We start from the raw sequence: 17,588 nt of genomic DNA on the forward strand, positions 1-17,588 counted from the left end.
GATCATGAAAATAAAAAGTGTTATGACAGAGCTGATTAAACATTCATGTCTTTGCAATCTCACATTTCACCTGCACCCCTTCTGCAGATCCTTGTGTACCCTTCAGTATACCTTTGTTTGACTGTGTGTGTGTGTGTGTGTGTGTGTGTTAGAGAGAGAGAGTGAGAGAGAGAGAGAGCCAGAGAGACAAAGAACGAGAGAAATTTCTTTTAAAAATATCTGGTATGTCGAAAGATCATTTTATAAAAACAAACTTAATCCTGTCCAGAGCCTGACTCTTGCGTGATGTTGTACATAAGAAATTGCCACAAGCTGAGCTTGAAATCAAGTACTTTCATATCCTTCAGCTGTGAGTAATTTTATTCCAGCTTAAAACAATAACTGTAGGAAACAAAAACCAGGAAAGACAAAGCTCTGTAATCTCTAAAAAAAAAAAGTCTGTTTTTCTGTTGATAAACGTTGTTTCAACAAGTGTTCAAGGCTTCTGCATCTGTGTGCTTCTTTTATAAACTTTGTAAAGCTGGCCCTGACTCTGCTTCCTTTAAGCTAAATTTGAAATCTTCCCCTAGTTTGGACCTAGTGGTGGTCGGTACTGTAGTGGGTATCAACTCTGCCTTTGGGTAAGACTTCTCTCTCCTAAGAAGAAATGTAGTTGATATTTCCTTTGAGAAAACCTAGGAGCCCATCAGAATAAACTGTGACTTTTTTGCTTGGCTGAACCCCTGTTTTACTCACCTGGCACTTACAGAAATATGCCATTATGCGTTTAAGCATCATGGAGCAATGGCTCTGAGGTGGATTTTTTAATGCTGCATTTGCTTTCAGCGCCAGTCAGCGAGCATTCGTCCTCAAAGAGATGCGTGTGACATTTAACGGAAGGTTATCGCACAAGCTCAGCACCTGGAAACCTGGCTTAGACAACTCGGCTCATTCACTGCTTTTGGATTGCACTTCAGACACACAGAGCTGGACCGAGTTAGTAATATTAAACAGTAGACTCCTGGCCACCTTCACCGCCGACCCCTCCGTTCGAGACCCCCCCCGGGGGACTCCACTGCCACCTGATTGAAAATGCATGTGACAACTCAACTATAATAGCACCCACCCTCACTTTCACTTTGCGGATCAGCCACTTTGGAGGTGAACTGCACTGCCCCACTTCCTCTCGGCTCTGGTGATTTACACCCCTGACCTTTACCTAAATATTCATTTTCATTCTCCACTCTTTTATGCTACAGTAATCGCTGAAAAGGCCGGCACTTCCAGCTAAAGAGAGAGGAGTTCAGCAGAGTAAGCTAACGTTTAGAATTACCACTGAGCTTTAACGGAACTATTGGAGTAAGTTCTTTTTATATGAAGTTTCTTTCACTTTTTTTTCTTTTTTTTTCATTTCTGTTAGGTGTGTGTGTGTATGCACGTAAGGTCATTATTCACACAGTTGCTCTGTTTTAGCTTGTTATCAATTGTAAATACTTTTTAACTTCTAGAATAGTCTTTATAAGACTTAGCATGCAAATGTATCTTGCACAGTTTCAGAAGTCATGGACAGCTCCTTCCTCCTATTCAACACCAGTAAAAAGAATCTGTGCAGCATTTGACAGGTAGCTAATGCTGTTGATGCTTTTATTGCCATAACGCTCATCGGATTTGACTGATAGAGCTAAAGAGATACTTTAAAGATGGTTGATTCCCGACTCATCAAACTTCACACTGGCTTTTTCTCTGCCTCTTTCATCCATTCTTTTTCTTTAGCCTGTCACTGAGTCCCTGAACACCCCTCAACAGTGATATGAGGACTCTTCCATTTCCCACACAATCAACCACACACACACACACATACACACACATGCGCATGCGTTTCCATTACAGTATCTAGAGACCTTTGGGGCTGGTGTGTTTGCGTTTGTGTGTGCGTGTGTGTGTGTGTGAGAGAGAGGGTGAGAGAGAGAGAGAGAGAGAGAGATCTCCCAGTGAGCACCTTCTGTCCCTGAATCTCTCACTCACTAATTACTTCCCCTCTTTTTCACTATGCAATCTCTGCCATGTCAAGATGAATGGCCTGAGCAGAAATCTATCATTTCTCTCTCTCTCTCTCTCTCTCTCTCTCTCTCTCTCTCTCTCCCCCCTCTCTCTTTCTTTCTTTCTTTCTTTCTTCACTAAACCAAGTATGTGCTTTCTAATAAGTTCTTCTCTTTTCCCCAGACTGGTTAAATATAGTGCTCATAATTCATTTACTTAGGGTGAGTTTGCTGACAGATCCTCTTTTGCTGTGGCTGCCGTGACGGTTCCTGTGAATTTGATTAAGTGAAGGGAAGTGGGCTTAAGCTTTGTGACTGCGGCCGTATGATCAAAGCTCGCTCGGCCACTCTCACTCACTCTCTCTCTCTCTCTCTCTCTCTCTCTGTCTCTCTCTCTCTCTTTCTCTGTCTCTCTCTCTCGCCTGTCGCTCGAACCCTTCTGTTATTAACTGTGCGTGATGCCGAGGCTGTGCTCTGAGACTTTGAGAGTTCTATATTCTTGGGCTGTGACAATGAGGATTGGCTCTTTGCTGGGACGGCTCATGCCCGCTGGTCGTGTTTGGAGTGTGAACTGCTATCAACTTTCTATCCCTTTGATTTCTCACTCGCAGGAGAGTGTGTAATAAGGAAGCTATGGCACACTTGCATCTCAATGATGGCTGCTGGTGGAGATAAAAATGACGTGGTCAGAAAGCCGGCGCTGGCCTAAATGTCATAGCAGCGTGTGTTTAAGTGTCTGTGCTTTTCTTTGGATGTTTACATGATTATGTTTATAGTCAAACAGACATACTTACTCTCTCTCTCTCTCTCTCTCTCTCTCTCTCTCTCTCTCTCTCTCACTCTCTCTCTCCTTTCTTTGTACATACAGCACTGCCAAAGCACATGTGCTGTAACAAAACAAGCATCTATAGAATTAAACTATTACAAAAGTTCCAATTAGTGCTGGGCGATATGAGCGCAAATCAATATCATGATTAACTGTACATTTTACCATGATTACAATTAATACAAAATTATTTAGTTTTTGTATTTTTGACCCTCATAGTTCACTGATGAGGCTTGTACTATAAATATGCTGGGATATATTTTCTAATGTTGCGGGGAGCTTGTTCCTCCCTTGTTTTTTTGAGCTCTGTTCACTGCTCTGTGTGATTATGCTTTGGTCACTGAAACTGTTTTTTCTCAGCGTTAACATTTGACTTTTTTGTTCAGTGTCGTCAAAACACAGCACGTTCAAACCACAGACGCTGTGTTTTTTATTTAGTACGAGTCGCTTGGTCGACCTCAGCTTTTAGGTAGCTTCCATGTGGCAGATAGGGCAGAGTCACATGACTACAGCTTGGTACTGTGGTTTTAAAGGGACAGTACATGAACACACATTGGGCGCATAACAGAATAAAAAATAGACAAGATTATGTTGATTAGAAGTTCTTAATGTCAATTTCGATTCATGTTCCATTAAGTTCCCAGCCCTAGTTCAAATGATCAAAAAGGTGTAAGAAAATCTGTTTGAAATAAATGTTGTTACAGGTGTTGACACAAATGCCCAACAATCTCCTCCTTTACAGCAGCACTAGGTGGTATTTATGCCTTTACTTTACATCTTCAAAATCACAGTGATTCTTCACTGACCTATAATAGGGAGAATTGAGCCTCTGTCATTGCTACTCTGGAGGAGGGTAAGCCAAACCCCCGCCCCCCCCCCCCCCAACCTCTACACACTCCCCTCCCCTGCCTTGATTTTAAGACTGCAGTAAAAGTGAACTACACTCTGCAACTATAGAGTGAGCCCAGGAACCAAATACCTTATCTTGTCTAGTGTTCCTTTAACACACACACCCTTATACTATCTCTCTCTCTCTCTCTCTCTCTCTCTCTCTCTCTCTCTCTCTCTCTCTCTCTCCAGCGAAGGGTTAAGGAGAGGCTTTAGGAGTGCGACAGCTTGAAATGGATTTTCAATTAAAAAGAAAAAAAAAAGGCAATTGAACCACACTTTTAAGCAGGGGCTTCTCGCTTCTTTCCGCATGGGGAGATTTGCATAATTGTCCTATAATGCCTGAATTAGCATCTGTAAATCTTAATTTGATAATGCATCTCCTTGTCGAGGTGTCAGGCCGGAATTGGATTATGGGCTTGGATCTCATTAGTGTTATTTGACGAAGGTCCTTTTCATAACACCCCAATGTCATCAGCACAGATTTCAGGCAAATTAATTCCTTTTTTCTGTGTTTGTTTGCGGGTAGGAAGCTATTTTGCCCTGATTCCCCTTCTCTTTGTCTCCCTTCATCTCCTTTTCTTTACATTACTGTCTCCTCTGTGTTCTTCACACACACACACATTTGCCTCCAATGAGAGGGAGCAGCGTTGTTGGTTTATAATGCACTTTAACTCTTGTTTCTTACTTCCTGCTGTTGTTGAATCGGCAGAAAACAGTATGAGCTAATTTAACGTCCCATCAGGTATCAGACAGTATCGCTTCTACAGCAGCCTGCTTCATGCAGCATGACTGTGCCTCTAAATTTTATGTTTTTCTTGTTCTCTTTCTTCAGGAAACCAGGATAAACTGCATCCGTATCGCCCGGAAAGGTGAGTATTGGTTTTAGTTTCTGAACTCTGTTAGGCCTTGTGCACTTCAGCTGGACACTACTCTTGCTGGCAAATCTCTGCTGAAACCCAGACTAGAGCAATACTCAGCCATATGTCACTAGCCAATCTCACATGCCAGCTTATTCCCACAGTGCTCAGCTCTCTGACCCACAGCTCAGAAATCAGTCCATTTCCCAGGAGGTACAGGGCAGTGTGGAGCTAAGGAAAGAAATATCTGTTTCGTTTTACTCTGAAACTATACTCAACTGTGCTTGCTGCTCGCTCTCTCTCTCTCTCTCTCTCTCTCTCTCTCTCTCTCTCTCTCTCTCTGTCTCTCTCTCTCTCTCCTAGCAACACACACACGCACACACACACATACACTCACACACACACACACACTCCCTCTCTTTTTGAACTCAGTTGAACTCTGAGCAGCTTAGTCTGCATGATTATATCAAGTTGCAGTTGCAGTCTAATGGTTTCTGTTTATCATGCATTCGTCTGATAATCAGTCAGTTAAAAAATACACAAAGTTGTTCTTATGTGCCACTGACATCAAGGAAGAACACGATTACATTTAATTGCATGTTAAAAGGGGAAATGTGCACTAAAATGATGTCATATTTAGTATGTCATTTGTCATGTTATACAGTAGACTCTAGAACTGTTTCATATCCCCCAGCCTCACTGTTTAATCAATATTTTCCTCATTACCTCTTTATAATACCCAGCAGGCATTAAGCATATATTAAGCATATGGGCAGCTGTGGCTAAAGCCTCTGCTTGGGCCTGGAAGGTCACTGGTTTGATTGATGACCGGCAGAAAAATTGGAGACGGAGGGTTGGGTAGGGAGTGAAAGAACAGCATTGTCTCCTCCCTCAATCACAGCTGTGGTGCCCTTGAGCAAAGCACCTTAACCCCAAGTGCTGGGGATAGCTACCCACCGCTCTGGAAATGTATGTTCAGTGCACGGACAGATTAAATAAGAAAAAATATATTTGTTCCTTGTAAAATAAAAAAAAAGCATGTTATTCTCATTTTCTATGTGCTGAAGTATGCAGAATTTGTGGCCGATGGGAGGGAACACGGGTGGCAGGCATATGTAAGACCGGTAGAGATAGGTGTTAGGGGATTTGTAGCCAAGTCTGCCACATCCCTGCTTGTTTAGTTCGGCATCAGGGGCCGGAAACTAAGAGTTATCAGAAACAGCTGAAAGGTCTAGTCAGTGGTTATGGATAAGGAGAACACAGACTTTTGGGTGGGCCATTTATATGGATACACCTTAATAAAATGGAAATAGTTTGATGTGTCACATGACCCTCTTCCCATTGAAAAAGCAAAAGTTCTATCCAAAATGGCTGACTTCAAAATGTCCGCCATGGTCACTACCCATCTTGAAAAGTTTCCCCCCTTCCATTTACTAATGTGCCACAAACAGGAAGTTAGCATCACCAACCATTCCCATTTTATTAAGGTGTATCCATATAAATGGCCTACCCTGTAGTTGGGGAAATGCACTGTAGAGGTGCTGTTGTGGCGGTTGGTGATGTAGCATGTAAAGATGACATGGAACTGGTGGCACTGAGCATGCATTAACGGTGCCAGTAGGGCTAGGTACAGCCCTAGTCACCAGGGAGGCCAATGTGGATTTACGTTTGTTGATGGTTAAGTGTAAGGAATGACTATAAATCTGAAGGGGGGTGGATCTGGGACATCAGACTTCACTGTTGAGCCTTCTTGAGGTGTCGTGGACTTAATTCAGCAAAACACAGATGACCCCTGTGAAGAGCTAGTGATGCAGTGCATGGTTTGGGTACTCATGTGATGGGTTCAATGAATAACCGTAGATGTTAAGGGTAGCTGGTTGCTGATCGGATCATAAACGGCCACAGCAACCTTAGGATGTAGCTGTAGGATTGGAACTATAGAAATTGTGTGGCTGCCGGTAGGAAGAGAGTGGTGTGGGCCCTATGTGAAGCTCTAATGGATTGGCATAGGATATTTTACATCTTAACTTGTGTATAATTATTATTACCATACACCTATTGGGAAAGGTGAAATCAACAAATCCTGACTCCTAGCCTAATCAGATTACAGGGAAAAACTGCCTGTTTCTAAACATCTACTCGGCAGCTGTACCCCCTTTCACAAAACATCATCAGATGGGTTTTATTTTTAGTTCTTTAAACCAGAAAATCTCACTCTGGAGGATACATGCAAAATCAGAGTAGGAAGCTGGTAGACCTGTTTACAACAGAGCTATAATAGCTGAGATAAAAGTGCTTTTATTAGCTCAAATATACCTTTAAGGAAGAGAGATTCAAAGTCATTTTAGACCATATCGAGAGGCAAATGTCAATCTGTTTGCCATGAAGTCGGCAGTAAAAAAAAACATAATAATTTGATATCTGTATAATCATCAATAAATGTAGTATTACAGGTTGGAAATTGCATTTTTGGGCAGTAGTACAGGATATACAAGCAGTATTAGATTCTATAATATTACTCTCTCTCACTCACTCACTCTCTCTCTCTCTCTCTCTCTCTCGCTCTCTCTCTCTCACACACACACACACACACACACACATGCTTGTGCATGCACACACAAACACACACACACACACACACACACACACACACAAAGGGCAGAAAACAGTGGAAGAGCACAGGTCAGCCTTTCATCATGTTTGTTTTTGGTGCTAGTGGTAAGGGGATCAGGTCGTATCAAAGGACAGTGCTTGCTGGAGGCCGGTCCTGTGTAGGCACATAGCCGAGAAGCCTGCGAGATGAGCACTCAGGAGCTCGTCCCCTCACCGATGTGCCCTCCACATCAAACAGTGCTAATACACACACCTGTACCCATCAATATGACGAGGCCCAGGCCTGTCACAGCCCCCTCAGAAACATGAAAAAGATCAGGAGGCGTGAACAACTATCCAGATGACAACAAAGGCCTCTTCTGGCCCCTATTGAGTGCTGTCGCAGCATAGCGCTAGGGCCACCGGATTTATAGCTTTCAGCACTCGCGTAGGGTCTACTGAGCCTTGGGGCGTAAATTGACTTTGAAGGTGTAGGGGGTATATATGTGTTGGGAGGGGGGCAAGCACTGATGGGTGGCCTCATTTTATGACTGAGTAAAGAAGGTGGAAAGTATCCTGAGCATGAGCCAAGAGGCAAGAACCGCCATTTTGGGAATGTTCCATCCTCCATCTGGTATACACACACACACACACGCGCGTGCAGACACACATATATACACGCACAGAGTACAGATGGACTATGATTAATCACACCTCAACATATTGATGAACAAAATGACATTCCTCATCTCCTCTCACCCAGAGCAATAAACAGACAAAACATTAAACAAATGAGAGTTGTAACGAACAGATTAAGCCAATTAATTTCAATATGACAGACAGGAGTATTATGGAAGACGACTACACACTCCAGAATTACACTACCGGCCATTTTAAAACATACAGTGTGTAAATATGCAGGACATTTTAAAACCACAAGCTTGGCCAAATATGAGGAACAGGCTGCAGAAAAATAAACAAAACAATATTTACTGATGAGAGACTTGATGGTTTGTTGCAAAACAGCCCTTTCACACTGCTTTGTTTACAATATCATCATTGATGGCAGTTTAATCTGTATACACTGTAAAATAGTGCAATATTAATGGAAAAATAAAATATAGCCACATTGTAGAAGATAATGCAGTGAGGCTGTTTTGGTAAATGTAAATGTTATATTCAATAACCGTATCATATTTGGGGAAAAAATCCAGAATAAAAAAATAAAGAAAAAAAAAAAAAATATATATATATATATATATATATATATATATATATATATATATATTTTTTTTTTTTTTTTTTTTTTTTTGAGGCTCCTGATTTTTCCATTTTTTTCCTTTTATTTTCTCATTCCTTTTGTAAGTGGATTATCAAATACCCTGTTTGCTCATAAATACCTCCTTAATGAAACACATGAGCTGTTTTGACTGGAAATTAAGTAAATGAAGTGTGGCGTCTAACTTTGGAACTATTCTGTATGAATGCTTGCAAATATCCCTTTTTCTGATGCATTAAGTAATGAATGAACCTGTATAGACATGTATAGACTAAATATAATATTACTATTTACTTGAATATTATTTCCTTGTATTAAAACATGTTGCATCATGTTACGTTGTTTTAGATGCACTACTGTAAATGACTGCAGGTTAAAAAACTTTTTTTTTTTTTAAATCTTCTCACTGGGTGACTGTGTTCCATCTGCCATTAAAAGAGCCTGAGGAAATTGTGGGGAGGAACAATGTATGAGTCGCCCCCGTAATGTGCTCAGAGCATTGTAAAATTGCGCAGGCTTTACACAAGCAAGCAGCCACGGCCTCCATTTCAACTTGCAGGTGACAGTTTAATTAACAGTCCCTTGGCAGTCTTCACACAACAATAGACTCTCATTTCTTCTCTAAGTGCCAATTTCCATTTTGGGGGCACTCAGCAGGTGCTCGCATTAATCTCGAAACAAATTTCATGCTCGTGTTTGGCTTAATTGATATTCAGAAAGGAAATGTGGCACGACGACGAAAATCTGATCCGACCCGCAGCAAACTTTAATGGATGTTTCCCCATCCATATTTCATGCAAAGCGCTTGCCTTTATTTGTCGTTAAGATACAATGATTCGGGTGTTATGATATAGATTCCTACTGCGAGACACAGCTGGGTTGAAGTGAGATGGAAGAGAAGAAGTGAGAAAGTTGGCGCACTCTTTGAAACTACTGTGAACTGCGATTCAGAGTTTTCTGACAAAGATTTGAGGTAGATTGGCATTTACTGTAGTTTTATTCATGGTGATGGTCCTGTCCAAATGCAGCTTTGATTACATTTGAAAGAGGATGTAAATTGATTAGAGTTACATCCTGGTGCCTTTCTTAACACAAGTGTTCCATCAGGGCCTGAATTACCAAGACTCCAACACCAAGTTTAAACACAAATGTCCTCCAATAAATAGAATTGTACAAGTACATATTTGTTCACTGAATCTAAAGGAGAGTGTATGGAATTCATGCAAGTTCAAAGTATGTAGCTGCAATAAAATGTTATTATGTTCACTAACTAAAGGTCCTGAAGATGTACCATTGAAAGTACCACCTCAATGACATTTTAACAATTTGGAACCTTTTATACATGTACATTTGAAAGAGGATTGTGTAAAACATGGGAGAAATATTGGAAGCATCACTAATTAGACATTCCATTCATTCCATCTTAGTGGACGTTTAGGCGGCTGTTTTTCTGCAGTTTTGCAATTTTCTCTTCCTTTTAAAACCATATTAACTTAGCATTTTTATCAAAACTATATCTTTAGAGCACTGTCTAATGACAGCGGTCACAGTGGCTGCCTGGACACAAGCATCAAATACAAGCTGGATGTAAATATTTTCCAACAGAATTAGATCTTATTTAACACCCAGAATTCAATTAGATTACCTCATGTACCACAGACTCCCATAGCACTTTTTTTATTGATTTACTGTTTAGCAAATAAACCACAGTAGTGTTGAAGAATTATTTTGGTGAGAAAAACTTTATATTAATACCATCTCTTAAAAAAACTGCCAAATTAATAAAAAAGTGCAGTGTTTGAGTGTTTGCTGTCATGATAGAAAAGGGGGAGTTGTGGAAAGCCTTGCTCCTTTCTTTCCTGCCCCAGATCCCTCCATCCACACACTTGTATTTTTAGCCCTGGCCTTGTACAGAGAGCTGTGAAGCAGACCTCTTTCCCCAGGCCCAAGCTGACTTTCTTTCCCTCTGCCCACAAGCTTCCAGGCCACCGGGGCCTCGAGGAAATTCTAAGAGCAGCTGGGGAAACTAGATCACTAGCCTAATGACAAAGGAGCTCTCTGCATAAGTGCCATCCATTGTTGCGAGTGAGTAAATGAAGCAGCTGTTGGTGTAGTAAGACTTTCAGCAGGTTAGTCAATACTAAAGGGCATTTTAAAATAAATCCACTGTGAGAAGAAATTATTCTTCCTTGATTTATTAGTTTCGTTTCATATGTCAGAATATTCAAACATCCAACACCTGCTTGAAGATGGTAATAAAAGAAACGGTTCATAATCAGCTTACAATAATATATTGTCTTTTGACATATTTTATGCTTAAAATTGATGAACAGAATGTTCTTTGTCACAATAATTTTTTTTCTCAGATTGTTCCCATCGTAGTCTGGTTTCCAAGCAAAAACATCTTCATCCAGTGCATTATTCTATTAGCCAGTAGCAGATCTACATTCAATTGATGGATAGAGCTCCATCCAGTGCCTTTGGAATGAGTTGGAGTGGCTATAGTGCTGTTCCATCTAGTATAAAGACTTACCAGGAGAGTAGAAGCTGTTACATATGTGTGTAATGGGGATAAATGCCTTAATAATACCCTTTTGATCTTATAAGATGAGTGGGATAAACACTTCTCCACTAACGTTTAGCCATCTAGTGAATTTTCACTACATTCAATGGTGATAGCACTGTAGTTGTAGCTCATGACCACACACACCAAGAGACCATTTTTTAAAGTGTGAGAAATAACAGGTTTATATCATGAACAGCAATCCTCTATCTATATATAAAAGTTTATATATGACCTTGCATCATATTTAACCATGGAGACTGATCTGAGTGCAGAGGTCAGTAATGTGCTGATGATCCAATTGCTTGGAAATGAAGGCGAAAGAAAATATTTTGTTGGCACTTCCATTCTGCTTTTGTCTGGAAAACATGCGTCAGTTTTCTTGAGTGGATCTCTAACCTTCCCTCCGAACATCTGTGTAAGGAGGAAAATAGAATGTATTGCTATTTTTCTTCCAAGGGACAAGAGAGGCAACTGTCAGCTTCTCCCTTAGCCACCCAATTTGCAGCAATAAAAAACACACGAACACACACATCTTTGCAATTCAGGAGACTGAAGGCGTGTGAAGTGTGGTCAGGTTAATTTGCTTCAGGCTTCATTGCAGGTGGCCACATGCTCTTTGCTTACTCTAGGATCATGCAGCCTCATTGTCCTGTGTGAATGAGAGTGAGGCTCTCTTGTGGAGATTCACGGCGTGAAGTGACCCGTACCGCTGTGCTGTCAGTGCACACAGGCTCAGGGGATAAATAGCCATTTGGATGTAGCTGATGTGTTCCTGCAAGACAAAGCAGGCTCCTGTCTTGCTAGTTCAGCTAGTCTTAGAGATTGACAGCAGTTATTTTCTACTACAGACTTAGTTTTACCTGGGGATGGAGGGACATATGCTTACAATTTTTAAAAATTCATTTAACCACTTAAAATAAACTAAGGCTTATTATTCAGTAACTACAGGGTACTCAGTGCAAACTGGTGGGGAAATTATTGGGTTATAAAAGTGTGTAATAAAACATTGGGCCTGCCATTTAAGGAGCTACCTACCCGCTGACGTTCAAATTTACATATTTAAATATTCTATAATAAAACATGGGGTGGCACGGTGGTGCAGCAGGGAGTGTCACAGTCACACAGCTCCAGGTTCAAGTGGGTTCAAGTCCCGCTCCGGGTGACTTGGTGTGTTCTCCCTGTGTCCCACGGTCCAAAAACACATGTTGGTAAGTAGATTGGCAACTCAAAAGTGTCCATAGCGGTGTGTGTGTGTGTGTTTCCCTGTGCCTTGTGCCAAGTGATTCCGGGTGTACTTCAGACCCACCGTGGCCCTAGACTGGATTGGCGGTTACAGATAATGAATGAATGAATGAATGAATAAATAAATGAATGAATGAATAATAAAACATCTCAATCAAACATCTCAAATAAAATAAAACATGGCCAATAGAACAGGATGCTTGGGAGCAATGGTACCAAAGTCTGTTTCAGGTGTCAGTTAGAGTGAAATGAGATCCCCCAGCACTGTGCTTTGGAGCACTTTAACTACATTCTGTAGTGAGGGAGTAGTGTTTGTGTTCAGCTCAGTACATGACCTCAGTAATATTCTGATGGCTGAATGCAATTAAATCCTAAATGTTCCAAAGTCTAGTGTATATTCTTCCCGGACGAGAAGAGGCAGTTACTGCAGGTGGCCAGCACTCCTTATTTGAAAAGGAACATTAAATTAAAAGGTGTCTAAAAATGTTGACTAAACAGTAAATCTGTGATCAATATGATTCCAATAGGATTGTACCGCTGATGATCTTTCTTATGTAAAATGACCTATATTTGGATCAGTGGGCCACACACATTTCCAGGGTTGTGCATTACTCCATCACTCCAGGACATGCGGTATTAACGGTGCATTAGCAGTGAAAGTGAAGAAGGAGAGATATCTCTGTCAGCGCTAACTTGATCTTGTTCCAGTGAAAGACATGTCATCTTATTTTCACTTAAAAAATCAACAGACCGTGACTTTTGACTAGACGTGTCCCAGCTTTCACTTTAGACCCTATCACTATGATTGTGAGCCGTTGTCATTTTTTTTCTGTTATGATAATCGTTTCTGTGCTTGTTTTTATGCTTGTTTATGTTTGTGTTTGTTTGTGTGTGTGTGTGTGTGTGTGTGTGTGTGTGTCCAGCGGCTTGTAAGGACCACCGGCGGGCTTTGGAGGTATCACAACGCTCTGAGGATATGGGCCTGATTCTGGGCGTATGTGCTGGGGGTCTGGTGGTTCTCATTCTGCTGCTGGGGGCCATCATTATCATCATTAAGAAAGGGTAAGGATCATATTAAACATATTACATATGGCATGCTGTGTTTTACCATGAATTACCATGAACCATGGATGGCTACAATGAGTAGGTGACACAGAGTTAGCATTGGCATCGTCTTTTTGATATAAATGACTTTACATCTAAGCTTTTAGAGAAGACATCACCTTTTCCCATATTCCCTTTTCTGATTCTCAGGCGCAGGTTGGTTCACTCATGGCTCTGTTAGCATGAGATAAATGTCAGGAGCCTGCTATTTGTCACATAGTCTATGACTAAAGCTAACAGTAACTCAGGTTTGCTGCCTCCGGTCTCCCACATTGATGCAGGATGGCCATACTAGGCTTTCATCTTCTGAGATTATCTGGGTGTGAAATATTTAATTAAGGAGAGGTGCAATTCAATTACTCACTTAATTAGGCCCGGCCTGGCATTGGACTGACCCAGAACTGAACAGATAATTGGGAGGGAAAAGGTGTGCTTTTTAGAGATAATTAGCAGCCTTCTCCAAAGGTCTCCAGATCTAGGCGCTGATGAGGGAAATGGTCCATGATCCACTGCATCTAGCTCAGAGTGTCATTTCCACCAGCAATCTGAGCATTTTGCTATCACCTGCTAATGCATATTTCACGGCTTAGTGCTGGGGCAGTTCCTGAAGAGAACCCTTTACATGATGGGAATGTCTAAAATATAAGAATTTCCCTGCTAGGTCACTCACCAGTAAATATACTCAGCAGGATGAGGGTCTTTATAATTGTCAGCTTTGGTTCGATTAAAGCAAACATTGGTACAATTGCGCTGTTTGTGCCGTTCATTAGAGTAGGGGTTAACGCATTCTTTCAAACTCTTTGTGCGTGGTGCACACTACAAAATTGGACAGAGACAGCCTGAATAAGTGGGTCACGTCTGTTTCTAAAAGAATTCTGGTGTGGTTCATTTCAAGTATGAAAACAGTATGAATTAAAGGCATCTAAATGAACTGAACACAGGACGTGATTTCACACTAAATACGCTGCGAGAGAACAGATTGCATAGAGAAAAACAGTGTACCTTCTTCATTTGGTGCAACGGAGGAATTTCTGGCAGTGTCTTGACTCCTTTATCCAGTTTACCACCTCCTGCTGTATTTCCAGTTGGTAAAAATACCTTCAGGAACACACAGGTCATTAAGCCCAGCATGTGGCATTATTCTGATGACTGGCTCACAAAATATACCTCATATGACAGTGTTTTTTAAACATTATGTTGGTTTGACTGACAATTTTGCTGTGTGAGTGCTCAAGCAAACCAGGACTAAATTATAACATTGTATAATTTTCTTGTTTTGTCCACAGTAGACAAGGGAACCAAACTTCAAGTATAAACACACCCTTAGACTGAAAATTTAGTTGTCTTTTTACATTCAGCTCTGCAAATAATGGATTAATGGACTTAATCTAAAAATAGTTAAATTCAGATTATTAACCCAGTATTAGCTAATATGTGCAACAAGATTTTCCAAGACTTTGGCAGAGTCCCTTCTAACCATTTAATCTCTTTGCTAGGCAACATACATTTCTTTTTTGAACATATTACAAAGTATCACTGTGTGAAATTGGCACATTCAGTGTGCTACCATGTTTTCTATCATAGTGTAAAAGAAGCACAATGCTGTTTATATTGTTGCAGTATAATAGTTTCTGAGCAAGCATGCTCAACACATTCAGACTGTATATGTATATTCATAAGTATAGTTTACTGTGCAAAAGTAAGAGACAACAGTGACAGTGACAATATAATAATGGAATGTAAATGTATTTATATATATATTTAGGGAAATGCTGTATTATTTGGAATGTTATCTCACACTTTTCAACAAAACAGTCAACTCAAGGAAAACTAAAAATCTACCAATGTAGATATAGAAGATCTTGTCATAAAGATAAAGCTGAAAAAAGCACTGAAGATTACATGGTTAAAAGAGAAGGTTAGATTAAAAGGGGATAGAGATTTTATTTTAGCCTAGACTCAATATAATCTGTCCCAAGGAATAGTCCTAAAAAGTAGAACAATGTTGTTGTTCTGTTGGAAATACACAAAAAGTACTAAAAGTACTTTATTGAATATTCCAGTGTTTCTGGGCGTCAGACATTATGGCTGATTATGCTGCTAAGCCACCATGAAGTTGCTTGTGTGGCTGGTGATAGCAAAAAATTCTCCCTGGCAGCGAAGCATTTGGTTGATTCATTAAAAGCTAACAAGGCAACATATTTGATTAGGCCATATCTGCGTTGGCTGCGGTTGTGTCTGTCACTGCCTGGGTTCTGCATGTGTCACACTGCTGGCGTGGCCAAAGCAAGCCTCTGACAGCCTGCCATTTTTCACACTAATCAGAGCACTGGCAATGCTTGCATCTCATGTCCCCTCTCCCTTATTCTCTCTCTCTCTCTCTCTCTCTCTCTCTCTCTCTCTCTCTCTCACTCTCTCTCTCTCTCATCTCTCTCTCTCTCTCTTCCTTTCTCTCTTTCTCTTTTTCTCTCTCTCCTCTCTTCTCTCCTCTCCAGAAGGGACTACTACTCTTACTCTTACTATCCGTAAGTGGCTTTTCCTCCATTGCACACCATCATTTCCCATTGCTTTAGCTTAGTGCTGTTCAGAGAGCATATCAGTGGAATAACAATCTTTTTGTCCTTCTCTCTCTGTTTATGTTCTTCTTCCCTTCCCCCCATCCTTCTCCTTTTTTTCTCTTTCTCCTTCTCCTTCTCTCTCTCACTCTCTCTCTGTCTCTGTGTTATCAGTAGGAAGCCAGTGAACATGAATAAGACACCCATTACCTACAGGCAGGAGAAGAGTAATATGATGGGCTCAATGGAGCGCAGCTTCGCTGACCAGAGCACTCTGCAGGAGGACGAGAGAATGGCTCTGTCCTTTATGGATGCCCACACCTGCAGCACACGCAGTAAGAGCCTTTTACACACACACACATAGCAAGAAGGAATGTTGGCCTTGCATGTTATCATTGATTAAACATGCTTGATTAATCAAACTGAGAAAAGATAAGGCATCCTCAAAAGTCTTTAAATGTGTAATTAAACTATGAAGGGTTTAATGTTAGACAGTAGCCTATAGTTTTCACAGTCGTTTACATATATACTTGTACATATAAATATAATATGCCTATTTTTTTTTTGCAAATTGACAAACTCTTTTTTCATTCTTAGTTTGTGCAATGTTTTAATTGCTTCACCTTTATTTAACCATTGTCTTTGTACAGCCATCAAACTGTGGTTCAATGAAAAATGTGTTCAATACGAAGGACTGCAAAAACAGAACCTCAGCCTCCAATAAACGATTTCTATATACAATGAACACTACTTGGAAATCATTTAATCGTTTATATTTTCCGTCTGGGAAACATGCCCAAAACTAAATCCTTTAGATGAGATCTACTCTAAAGTAGAGAGCAATATGGAGGTGCTCATCCAGAAGAAGGTGCCAGCTAATTGCATTTGATCTGATTGACCCTCTCCTGTGTTATGGATTAGACTAAATTTAGCATACAGAAACATAAAATATAAAAGGAGGAGCTTTTAAATGGGTAATATCCTGCCAATACCTAACAATAACCTACTTTTTCTACAGACAACATTTAACACTCAGTTGATATTCAGTGCTTTTCTGTGTTCATCTGGCTGGGAAACAAAATATTTTTTTAAAGATATTATTTTATACTTATATGTAGGATCCCTCTACTGCTATCCTACTTTAAACCACAGTAGTCTATAAAATAACGCCCCAGTCCTATAAATCTGAATTCATACATCCATACAGAGTAGCATAAATGTCATGTATCAGATGGATTTATTAGGTTACCATATTTCCATGTGTTAATATTTCTCTCGTTTGAGAAGATTAATTTACAGTGGTAAATTAATAGGGTGCATGCACAAATCATTGCTAATTTTGTTATCACTTTGCTATCTGGTTGAGTGAAGCAGCTGCTTAAAGAATGAGGTTTTTATTCACAGATGACTACATTGCAATTACAGTTTAATATTTCCTTGTTAAAAGAACCCATTGTTGCTTAGAAGTGGAGGCTATAGAGTGTGCACCTGTTAAATCAACTGAACTTTGAATCTCTCTGCAGATGAAAAGAAAACCATTGTCAGTGACTGAATAACATTGCCCCTTATAGATCAATATTCAGTATTTATGAACTAAACAGCTGTAGATAGGCATGTGTTTCCTTGTATTTTAGCCCAGATGCATACCTATTTTTTGT

The 17,588-nt window shown here is 40.3% G+C and overlaps 1 protein-coding gene across 5 annotated transcripts in view; it reads left to right on the forward strand.

Annotated features, from left to right (window-relative positions):
* The window catches only part of ptprub (protein tyrosine phosphatase receptor type Ub), a 220,520-nt gene that overhangs the window by 161,615 nt on the left and 41,317 nt on the right, over positions 1-17,588 (forward strand). For 3 of the 5 annotated variants that reach the window (XM_066682457.1, XM_066682459.1, XM_066682458.1), the window contains exons 13-16: positions 4,568-4,604; positions 13,195-13,333; positions 15,871-15,900; positions 16,105-16,265. In XM_066682457.1, the coding sequence (XP_066538554.1) occupies positions 4,568-4,604; positions 13,195-13,333; positions 15,871-15,900; positions 16,105-16,265 (367 nt within the window). The remainder of the gene's footprint in view (positions 1-4,567; positions 4,605-13,194; positions 13,334-15,870; positions 15,901-16,104; positions 16,266-17,588) is intronic. The other 2 variants (XM_066682460.1, XM_066682461.1) reach the window with 1 other exon arrangement.

Source organism: Hoplias malabaricus, chromosome 10 (assembly GCF_029633855.1).
Source record: "Hoplias malabaricus isolate fHopMal1 chromosome 10, fHopMal1.hap1, whole genome shotgun sequence".
Classification (NCBI taxonomy): domain Eukaryota; kingdom Metazoa; phylum Chordata; class Actinopteri; order Characiformes; family Erythrinidae; genus Hoplias; species Hoplias malabaricus.